Raw genomic sequence first — 12,352 nt, 5'->3', positions numbered from 1 at the left:
CTCATTATTGTACCGCTCTCCACCATCTTCACTGCTGCCTGCAGATCCTCATTATTGTACTGCTCTCCACAATCTTCACTGCTGCCTGCAGACCCTCATTATTGTACCGCTCTCCACCATCTTCACTGCTGCCTGCAGACCCTCATTATTGTACCGCTCTCCACCATCTTCACTGCTGCCTGCAGACCCCCATTATTGTACCGCTCTCCACCATCTTCACTGCTGCCTGCAGACCCTCATTATTGTACCGCTCTCCACCATCTACACTGCTGCCTGCAGACCCTCATTATTGTACTGCTCTCCACCATCTTCACTGCTGCCTGCAGACCCTCATTATTGTACTGCTCTCCACCATCTTCACTGCTGCCTGCAGACCCTCATTATTGTACTGCTCTCCACCCTCTTCACTGCTGCCTGCAGACCCTCATTATTGTACCGCTCTCCACCATCTACACTGCTGCCTGCAGACCCTCATTATTGTACTGCTCTCCACCATCTTCACTGCTGCCTGCAGACCCTCATTATTGTACCGCTCTCCACCATCTACACTGCTGCCTGCAGACCCTCATTATTGTACCGCTCTCCACCATCTACACTGCTGCCTGCAGACCCTCATTATTGTACCGCTCTCCACCCTCTTCACTGCTGCCTGCAGACCCTCATTATTGTACCGCTCTCCACCCTCTTCACTGCTGCCTGCAGACCCTCATTATTGTACCGCTCTCCACCATCTTCACTGCTGCCTGCAGACCCTCATTATTGTACTGCTCTCCACCATCTTCACTGCTGCCTGCAGACCCCCATTATTGTACCGCTCTCCACAATCTACACTGCTGCCTGCAGACCCCCATTATTGTACCGCTCTCCACCATCTTCACTGCTGCCTGCAGACCCCCATTATTGTACCGCTCTCCACCATCTTCACTGCTGCCTGCAGACCCTCATTATTGTACCGCTCTCCACCATCTTCACAGCTGCCTGCAGACCCCCATTATTGTACCGCTCTCCACCATCTTCACTGCTGCCTGCAGACCCTCATTATTGTACCGCTCTCCTCCATCTTCACTGCTGCCTGCAGACCCTCATTATTGTACCGCTCTCCACCCTCCTCACTGCTGCCTGCAGACCCTCATTATTGTACCGCTCTCCACCATCTTCACTGCTGCCTGCAGACCCTCATTATTGTACCGCTCTCCACCATCTTCACAGCTGCCTGCAGACCCTCATTATTGTACCGCTCTCCACCATCTTCACTGCTGCCTGCAGACCCTCATTATTGTACTGCTCTCCACTCTCTTCACTGCTGCCTGCAGACCCCCATTATTGTACCGCTCTCCACCATCTTCACTGCTGCCTGCAGACCCCCATTATTGTACCGCTCTCCACCATCTTCACTGCTGCCTGCAGACCCTCATTATTGTACCGCTCTCCACCCGCTTCACTGCTGCCTGCAGACCCCCATTATTGTACCGCTCTCCACCCGCTTCACTGCTGCCTGCAGACCCTCATTATTGTACTGCTCTCCACCATCTTCACTGCTGCCTGCAGACCCCCATTATTGTACCGCTCTCCACCCTCTTCACTGCTGCCTGCAGACCCTCATTATTGTACTGCTCTCCACTCTCTTCACTGCTGCCTGCAGACCCCCATTATTGTACCGCTCTCCACCATCTTCACTGCTGCCTGCAGACCCTCATTATTGTACCGCTCTCCACCCTCCTCACTGCTGCCTGCAGACCCCCATTATTGTACCGCTCTCCACCCTCTTCACTGCTGCCTGCAGACCCCCATTATTGTACCGCTCTCCACCCGCTTCACTGCTGCCTGCAGACCCCCATTATTGTACCGCTCTCCACCCTCTTCACTGCTGCCTGCAGACCCTCATTATTGTACTGCTCTCCACTCTCTTCACTGCTGCCTGCAGACCCTCATTATTGTACCGCTCTCCACCCTCCTCACTGCTGCCTGCAGACCCCCATTATTGTACCGCTCTCCACCCTCTTCACTGCTGCCTGCAGACCCCCATTATTGTACCGCTCTCCACCCGCTTCACTGCTGCCTGCAGACCCCCATTATTGTACCGCTCTCCACCCTCTTCACTGCTGCCTGCAGACCCTCATTATTCAGGCTTCATCTCCCTGCACTTACGTAAGAGGCGCCTAATTTATTTAGAGGAAAAAGCCTCTTAACAAATCAGACGCCTCTCTGCCCTGCTGTGCGCCAGAAACTGAAGCCGGCGTAGACTTCAGCTATAACTTCCGCCACTTTCTGGCGAAAGTCATAGTAAATGTGGCAGGCGGCTCGAAGCCACGCCCCTTTTTCTCAGCACTACGTAAATGTGCTGAGAACCTCAAATATGCACAAAGTGCGACTTTTTTGCGCCACAATTGTGGCGTAGAAACATTGATAACTGTCCCCCATTATATCACAAACATTTAGTGCTGCGTGGGATTTTCTTAAGACTTCTTCTGAATTTCAAAGAGAAGTTACCCTGATGTGACTTTCATCTTCTGCACTAAGGTTTCAGCAAACGGTGTTGGGGATTTAGTCAGCGCTGAGAAATACAGCCATGACGGAGGCTCCTAAATGGCTCCAAATGTATTCTGTAGCAGGACAACAACCCCAAACATCCAGCCAATATCCTCAAAGGTTTTGTCTCACTTCGGCAAGTGGAGGAAGTTGGTACAAGGCACGAACTAACCCATTATGATTTTTATCATGTCTCTCCTTTCAGCCGGCCTCTGCAGCCTTCGGACGCTCTCAGGACTAGCTGTCTCTATAAGGCCCTCGCCGATGTCTTGTGGCGGGCGGGAGATGGAAAGGAGGCGGTCGTCACATTGTAAGTATATGATGAGACAGATTTAGATCAGTCTTATCTTTCATGAGAGCAGAAAAAGACAGACACTTCCTTAAAGGCTATGGACACCTTTGGGGGCAATTTTATTTTTTTATTGCATTGCACTTATTTTGAGCTAAAAATCATGTTTTCAATTGGTCTCTATTAAAAATATGAAATCCTTTTTTCTGTACAGAGCTGAGATGCTGTCTGTGGGTTTTCTGTCTTGTCCGACAGACCAGGAGCTGACGGACTCCTTATCTCTGCTCTCTGAACTCCTAAACATTCATTATTGCTCAGTGTTTATGACCCTTCAGTAGTTTAGAGATGAGGTTTATTAGATGACCGGCACAAAGTGAGAGGACCAGTCACACATTAAGAAAAACTGTTAACCCTTTTTGACAGAGTGGCTCAATATTTTTAATAAAGGCCAATTGAAAATATGATTTTTAGCCAAAACACAATCCTAAATAAAAATTTCCGCCGAAGGTGTGTGTCGCCTTTATGGATGTGCATGAAATCTCCTTGATGCTGAAGGTGAACCCAACTATTGCAAACCATAGTGTCTGTGAAAGGGCTCATTCACGCTACCGTATATGAATGGGTCCGCATCCGTTCCGCAATTTTGCAGAATGGGCGCGGACCCATTTATTCCAATGGAGCCGCAAAATATACGAACAGCCCTTCATGTGCTGTTTGCATCCGTTCCGTGGCTTGTGCAAAAAATATAGGGCATGTCCTATACTTGTCGGACAAGAATAGGTATTTCTATAATGGGCCGCCCATTCTATTCTGCAAATTTTTTTACTTCTTCTTTAATAGAAATTACCCTCCGTCCAGGGGTATGCAGCAGCATTTGGAGTTGACACCATTTTGGCTGTTGCTCTAAGTCCCCCTTCTCCACTTACTCCACTAAGTCTCTGGTCGGATTTATGTCCCCTCCATCATAGGAATATCAGACACAGCACCCGATGGACCTCATGGACTATAATGGGTTCCTTCAGGTTTCCATCACAGTGTTGGGTAAATCTGTGCAGGAGATGATCTAGATTATTGGATGCTGGATTAGAGGACTGTTCTTAGAAGTCTCTGTCCTGTTTACACCTTGCAGGTCGTCTGGGAGGCAGCAGTTCAGTCCAGCTGGAAGATATAAAGCCGATGGAATCCTAGAAAGTGTAAGTCTATACGGTATGCAGTACATCTGGAGCACGTCATCAGTCAGGCCGCTGACACCTCCAGTGTCGGGATCTGCTAGTCAGAAGGATAACACATCCTATGGAGGCAGAGCCTCGGTCACTACACAACGCTGGGGGGCGATGAATATGTAAACCGCACAGTATATGCCAATAGTAGAAAATAATGCTGCAACATCGTGGGTACATTCTGCACAATATTGGCTTTATCCGTAAAATATGAATAACTGCTCCATGGACTAAAAAATCACCTTCGGAGGTCATAACAATATTCTGGTATAGAAAAGGCATGAATGACCATCTGGGGTAAGATAAGGTGAAACCTAGATGCAGTGAGGTTACAGTAATTGGATGTAGATGCAGTGAGGTTACAGTAATTGGATGTAGATGCAGTGAGGTTACAGTAATTGGATGTAGATGCAGTGAGGTTACAGTAATTGGATGTAGATGCAGTGGAGGTTACACTATTTGTAGATGCAGTGGAGGTTACACTATTTGTAGATGCAGTGAGGTTACACTATTTGGATGTAGATGCAGTGGAGGTTACAGTAATTGGATGTAGATGCAGTGAGGTTACACTATTTGTATGTAGATGCAGTGAGGTTACACTATTTGTATGTAGATGCAGTGAGGTTACACTAATTGGATGTAGATGCAGTGAGGTTACACTAATTGGATGTAGATGCAGTGAGGTTACACTAATTGGATGTAGATGCAGTGAGGTTACACTAATTGGATGTAGATGCAGTGAGGTTACAGTAATTGGATGTAGATGCAGTGGAGGTTACAGTAATTGGATGTAGATGCAGTGAGGTTGGATATGGATGCAGTGAGGTTACACTAATTGGATGTAGATGCAGTGAGGTTACACTATTTGGATGTAGATGCAGTGAGGTTACACTATTTGGATGTAGATGCAGTGAGGTTACACTAATTGGATGTAGATGCAGTGAGGTTACACTAATTGGATGTAGATGCAGTGAGGTTACACTATTTGTAGATGCAGTGAGGTTACAGTAATTGGATGTAGATGCAGTGAGGTTACACTATTTGGATGTAGATGCAGTGAGGTTACACTAATTGGATGTAGATGCAGTGAGGTTACAGTAATTGGATGTAGATGCAGTGAGGTTACAGTAATTGGATGTAGATGCAGTGAGGTTACACTAATTGGATGTAGATGCAGTGAGGTTACAGTAATTGGATGTAGATGCAGTGAAGTTACACTAATTGGATGTAGATGCAGTGAGGTTACACTATTTGGATGTAGATGCAGTGAGGTTACACTAATTGGATGTAGATGCAGTGAGGTTACACTAATTGGATGTAGATGCAGTGAGGTTACACTAATTGGATGTAGATGCAGTGAGGTTACACTAATTGGATGTAGATGCAGTGAGGTTACACTAATTGGATGTAGATGCAGTGAGGTTACACTAATTGGATGTAGATGCAGTGAGGTTACACTAATTGGATGTAGATGCAGTGGAGGTTACAGTAATTGGATGTAGATGCAGTGAGGTTGGATATGGATGCAGTGAGGTTACACTAATTGGATGTAGATGCAGTGAGGTTACACTATTTGGATGTAGATGCAGTGAGGTTACACTATTTGGATGTAGATGCAGTGAGGTTACACTATTTGGATGTAGATGCAGTGAGGTTACACTAATTGGATGTAGATGCAGTGAGGTTACACTATTTGTAGATGCAGTGAGGTTACAGTAATTGGATGTAGATGCAGTGAGGTTACACTATTTGGATGTAGATGCAGTGAGGTTACACTAATTGGATGTAGATGCAGTGAGGTTACAGTAATTGGATGTAGATGCAGTGAGGTTACACTAATTGGATGTAGATGCAGTGAGGTTACAGTAATTGGATGTAGATGCAGTGAAGTTACACTAATTGGATGTAGATGCAGTGAGGTTACAGTAATTGGATGTAGATGCAGTGAAGTTACACTAATTGGATGTAGATGCAGTGAGGTTACACTATTTGGATGTAGATGCAGTGAGGTTACACTAATTGGATGTAGATGCAGTGAGGTTACACTAATTGGATGTAGATGCAGTGAGGTTACACTAATTGGATGTAGATGCAGTGAGGTTACAGTAATTGGATGTAGATGCAGTGAGGTTACACTAATTGGATGTAGATGCAGTGAGGTTACACTATTTGGATGTAGATGCAGTGAGGTTACACTAATTGGATGTAGATGCAGTGAGGTTACACTATTTGTAGATGCAGTGAGGTTACAGTAATTGGATGTAGATGCAGTGAGGTTACACTATTTGGATGTAGATGCAGTGAGGTTACACTAATTGGATGTAGATGCAGTGAGGTTACAGTAATTGGATGTAGATGCAGTGAGGTTACACTAATTGGATGTAGATGCAGTGAGGTTACAGTAATTGGATGTAGATGCAGTGAAGTTACACTAATTGGATGTAGATGCAGTGAGGTTACACTATTTGGATGTAGATGCAGTGAGGTTACACTAATTGGATGTAGATGCAGTGAGGTTACACTAATTGGATGTAGATGCAGTGAGGTTACACTAATTGGATGTAGATGCAGTGAGGTTACAGTAATTGGATGTAGATGCAGTGAGGTTACACTAATTGGATGTAGATGCAGTGAGGTTACAGTAATTGGATGTAGATGCAGTGAAGTTACACTAATTGGATGTAGATGCAGTGAGGTTACACTATTTGGATGTAGATGCAGTGAGGTTACACTAATTGGATGTAGATGCAGTGAGGTTACACTAATTGGATGTAGATGCAGTGAGGTTACACTAATTGGATGTAGATGCAGTGAGGTTACACTATTTGTAGATGCAGTGAGGTTACACTATTTGGATGTAGATGCAGTGAGGTTACACTAATTGGATGTAGATGCAGTGAGGTTACAGTAATTGGATGTAGATGCAGTGAGGTTACACTAATTGGATGTAGATGCAGTGAGGTTACAGTAATTGGATGTAGATGCAGTGAGGTTACAGTAATTGGATGTAGATGCAGTGAGGTTACACTAATTGGATGTAGATGCAGTGATGTTACACTATTTGTAGATGCAGTGATGTTACAGTAATTGGATGTAGATGCAGTGAGGTTACACTATTTGGATGTAGATGCAGTGAGGTTGGATGTGGATGCAGTGAGGTTACACTAATTGGATGTAGATGCAGTGAGGTTACACTAATTGGATGTAGATGCAGTGAGGTTACACTACTATTTGGATGTAGATGCAGTGAGGTTGGATGTAGATGCAGTGAGGTTACACTATTGCTCCTCTAACGTTGTTCACTGTCTGAGATAATCTATTAGGACGGGGCAGTCTAAGTCTCGCAGGAATTTAGAGGGATACCTACAATGTCATTGATTAGATCCTGCAGCGTTCAGTGTGCAGTGATGATGGTGAATATGTGAAAACCATGAGGAAGACAGTTGATAAATTGCTGCCAGAGGCTGCCCCAAGGTGTGGATGGACAGGTAGCCTGGGGGTTAGGTTGTTGGCATCAGACACCTAATGTGAGGGAGAGGCGAGATAACAGGGAGACAGCATGGCCGCCCATGGTTCCCATTCAGGATTGATCAGCATGTCTTCTGCTCAAACTTAAAGAGGACCTTTCATGGGTCCAGACATTATGAAATAAGTAGGGGGTTGTGTAGGGCATAATTCATAGATGTAATATCGCTTACTAGCGTGTCTTCTCCGTTCCCCCGCTGTGGCCCCCGTTCACTTTGCTTGCCTGATACGCTAATGAATAGCATCGGTACAGGGAGGAGGAGGCGGCCATGTTTCTCCCTCACTGTGACGCTCTCCGCTGCGATTTGACCGCACTACAGTCGGGCATATCAGGCGGGCAAAGTGAACGGGGGCCACAGCGGGGGAACGGAGCGCCGGACAGACACACTAGTAAGCGATATTACATCCATGAATTATGCCCTACACAACCCTCTACTTATTTCATAATGTCTGGATCCATAAAAGGTCCTCTTTAAAGGGGTATTCCCATCTGAGACAATGGGGGCAGTTTGCAAGGATAAGTCCCCATTGTCTGATAGGTGCGGGTCCCAGAGCTGAACCCGGACATACCTCCATTTTAACCCAGGCAGCCCCCCTGACTTGAGCATGGGAGCAGTTCATGCTCCGATGCTCTCCTTTGCCCTGCGCTAAATCGCGCAGGGCAAAGGAATTTTTTAGAGATCCGGTGACGTACCGGGCTCTCCATGGGGCTGCTTGGAAGCCCGGTGACGTCACCGGCACTGATGGGCAGGATTTAGCGCTGCCCTAGCCAGTAAAACGGCTAGGGCAGCACTAAAGCCAGCCCATCAGAGCCGGTGACGTCACCGAACACACTGCCAGCCGAAAGCTTCTGCCCGGCAGTGTGTGATTGCAAACAAAAGAGCCCGTGCGCCTGCGCGATCCAGCGCAGGGCAGCGGAGAGCATCGGAGCATGAGATTCTCCAATGCTAGCCTCAGGGGGGCTGAACCCGGACAACCCCTTTAACATGCTGCAGATTTCAATATCCACACGACGGGTCAGTATCTGCACAGAAGCAAAAAGCTAAGTGTAGTTTAGATTTGTCTAATCCCATTTCGGAGTACTGGTGTTACTTTATTGCGCAGCAGTTTTTCTGCACGAAAATCCACGCGTAAACAGCGCATGTAATCCTCACTGTGTGCAGGTGGCGGTACTCTCTGGTCATGTCGTGTTGTGATACTATTATGCGGTCCTCCTCTTTCCTCCCTGTTCACACAGATCAATGTGATCAGCGCGCAGAGGAGCCAATGCAGATCTCATAACTGTGGCGCACTTACTAAACGAGAGCCATGATCCCATTCATTCCTGGTCTGTGCGGACTGGAGGGGTCGGTGAGCTCGCCGCCGTGTGCGCCCTGTACTAATGGGAATTCTTATCACCTTCCAGCTCATCCTGTACAGATTCAGAAAATCCGAAGACCTGGTGACCTTCCTGCAGCAGAACATTAATCAGGTGAAGACCTGCGCCGCGTTACACTGTGTCAGGCAATTAGCGTCCCGTAAATGAAATAGAATTAATCAGAAGTGACTTGGTCCACGGGTCACCGGAGAGTGCGGCGTGAATGTGAGGAGGAAAGCAGATTCTGTATCAATGTATGTTAATGCCGCCATTCTAGTCTCCAGCCGCTAATAGCCGAGAGCCTTCTCCGTATCTGTGCCGCTCCATAGGAGACTGCCGACCACTCAGGAATGAGCAGCTCATAGCACCGCAGGGTGGGAGGATTTATTTGAGAGGTTTTTAAAGGTTTTGTGCAAAAAAAAAAATTAAACATTTTTTGCAAATAGTTTCAATTCGCATTGAACCAATCCTCAAACTGCGGCCCTCCAGCTGTTGCAAAACTACAACTCCCAGCATGCACAAACAGCCTACAGGTATCAGCCTACAGCAGGGCATTGTGGGAGTTGTAGTTTTACAACAGCTGGAGGGCCGCAGTTTGAAGATGCCTGTAATAGCGTATACAGCGCCCGTGCAGATGAATGGGTCTCTGTGGTTACAGTCTAGAAACTAACCCCATGTCGTGTGTTCATGTGTTAGTGCCCATACACGCCGGAGTGATTTCTGCAGGAACGTCTGATTACCTATAAGGCCTCATGCACACGACCGTTCCGTTTTTTGCGGTCCGCAAACCGCGGATCCGCAAAAAACGGAAGCTGCCCGTGTGCCTTCCCGCAATTTGCGGAACGGGCGGCCCGTTGTAGAAATGCACATTCTTGTCCGCAAAACGGACAAGAATAGGACATGCTATATTTTTTTGCGGGGCCACGGAACGGAGCAACGGATGCGGACAGCACACGGAGAGCTGTCCGCATCTTTTGTGGACCCATTGAAGTGAATGGGTCCGCACCCGAGCTGCAAAAAATGCGGCTCGGATGCGGACCACAACAACGGTCGTGTGCATCAGTCCTTATGTATAGGGGGGTGTCCGGCTCAAGGGCAGATGTGTGAGCAGGTAACAAAGTAGATCGGACTGGTTTTATTTCAGTATGCCTCATCCATGGTTCCTGCAGAAGAGAAGTTGCTGCTAGAGATACCTGGCAATAACTTTTTCCCTCTCGGCACTGACAACACATGTATACTCGGCCGAGCCATGCATGCATCTATATGGGGGTTGCAAAGAATGGCTGCCAACAAACCTGCAGGACTGCAGGTTTTGTTTGTAGTCTGTTACTATGGAGACATATAGTTCTGCCTAGTTACATAGCGGCTCTTTGCCTCATAGAGAGGGAACGCAAATGATGGGGAACCCTCCATAGGACAAGGGATGAGTTGTGCTCATGAAAGATCCCTTTAAATGGATTGTTTTATCTTGCCACTAATGTCAGACAGACGAGTCCGACCTGTGGGCCCTGCACATGTCTCTAGAAAGGGGACCCCAAAGTGAACGAGAGCAAACTACACAAGCGTGGCCATCCTCCATTCACTTCTATGGGAGTTCTGAAAATAGCCGAGCGCCGGCTTGTCTATGTCCAGCAGTCCGATAGAGGTGAATTGAGAGGTGGCCGCGCATGCGCAGTGTGCTGACCAATCACTTTGATGGGAGTTCTGAAAATAGCTGAGCGCTGGCTCGTCTATGTCCATAGAGGTGAATGGAGAGGTGGCCGCGCATGCGCAGTGTGCTGACCATTCACTTCTATGGGAGTTCTGAAAATAGCTGAGCGCTGGCTCGTCTATGTCCATAGAGGTGAATGGAGAGGTGGCTGCGCATGCGCAGTGTGCTTGCTTTTCACTTTTATGGGAGTTCTGAAAATAGCTGAGCAACTGCTCGCCTATGTTCAGCAGTCCCGGCGAGGTGGCCGTGCATGTGCAGTGTGCTCGTCATTCACTTCTATGGGGGTTCTGAAAATAGGCGAGCAACGGCTGGTGTATGTCCAGCAGTCCCATAGAGTAGAATGGAGAGGTGGCCTATCTGAGATTGCTGGAATATCCTATAGATACGGCACTATTGTCCCGTGTGACCCACCCCTTTAATGCGACTGTGTTCATACCTTCCCTTTTCCAGTTTGAGCGCGGTCCCTTCGGATGCATCTTGTTCACCGTCTCCGTCGTCTTCTCCAGAGCAGTTGAACTGTGAGTATATATAATGTATACAGGTACTGTACGCGCTTCTATACTTCTTCTTAAATCTAGATTTCATCTACATTTAGTGTTGATTCATTCTGGTACGAGTCAGCATTACTCATCTGCTACTGATCTAATGTTTTATACTCCAGTCACTTCCAGAGCTGCATTCACAATTCTCTGTGAGCTGCAGGTATCGCTCTCCTGTCCTGAGGGTTTGCTACCATGTGTCGGGTCTGGTAAAATTAAGATCAGACTGGTTGAAGTCAGTTGTAGCAAACCCTCAGCTGTGAGAAGTATTAGGTGTGTACGGGTTTTCCGCTTTGGATGTAAGGAATCCGTTCACTTTCCATTGTAAAATGTAGAAGATTTATAAAATGGGAGCAGCTCTTTAAAGAAGTACTCCTACTATATAAAGTGATGGCACTTTGCGATTGTGGGGGTCCAGTTCTGACAGTTAAGGGGCTATAGCACTGTTCCTCCTGCACAGTGGCGCCCCCGACCCCCTCAGCCGCACTGCAATTTCCTACATGAGCGAAAATGGTGAAGGGGACACTTCACTAAATCAGAGGTCACACCCCCGCAAGCATGAAGTGGTGGCATACCCTAGCCATATGGCATCCCTCGGCATGGGCATGCCCCTGTACCTACAGATCAGCCATGGGGCCTCCGGATGTGCGGATACCTGGTCTGTTGGGCCTCAGTGTAGCAGATAACCCCGATCCTACGCAGGAGTGTTTGACCTGTGCAGAACTATGTACCCGGGGAGTTTCTGGTACGACTATTGTGCGGCGGGAAGAGTTTACATAACTGACATACTTCTGGCATCACATGAAAAGTCAGGGCAGGACATTTGGATTTTGCCTGGATTTATCATTTTTCCACTTGTCAGGGAGGTCTCGGCTGTTTATCGCTTCGCCTGCCAGCATCTAATCAGCAGTATTAGGCTTTCACAATTGACTTTTAAGATCCCACTGCAATCCTGCGGACGATGGGAAAGTAGCTGATATCAGTTACTGCTCAGCCGCACAAAGTGGAAATCAGCTGTGGAACCCTGACTCCTGGAGTTACACTGCCCCTCCAGGGCCAATAGAAAATCAAGCTTTCCTACACTGCTCAAAAAAATAAAGGGAACACAAAAATAACACATCCTAGATCTGAGTTAATGAAATATTCTTCTGAAATACTTTGTTCTTTACATAGTTGAATGTG

General features: G+C 47.2%; 1 protein-coding gene across 1 annotated transcript in view; it reads left to right on the top strand.

Moving 5' to 3' along the window:
* The window catches only part of MINDY4 (MINDY lysine 48 deubiquitinase 4), a 77,260-nt gene that overhangs the window by 31,437 nt on the left and 33,471 nt on the right, over positions 1–12,352 (top strand). The window contains exons 11-14 of the mRNA XM_040431359.1: positions 2,735–2,839; positions 3,948–4,011; positions 8,969–9,034; positions 11,082–11,149. Of these exons, the coding sequence (XP_040287293.1) occupies positions 2,735–2,839; positions 3,948–4,011; positions 8,969–9,034; positions 11,082–11,149 (303 nt within the window). The remainder of the gene's footprint in view (positions 1–2,734; positions 2,840–3,947; positions 4,012–8,968; positions 9,035–11,081; positions 11,150–12,352) is intronic.

Source organism: Bufo bufo, chromosome 5, assembly GCF_905171765.1.
Source record: "Bufo bufo chromosome 5, aBufBuf1.1, whole genome shotgun sequence".
NCBI lineage: Eukaryota > Metazoa > Chordata > Amphibia > Anura > Bufonidae > Bufo > Bufo bufo.
The sequence above is the reverse complement of the archived record's forward strand: the minus strand, read 5'-3'. Positions and strand labels throughout refer to the sequence as shown.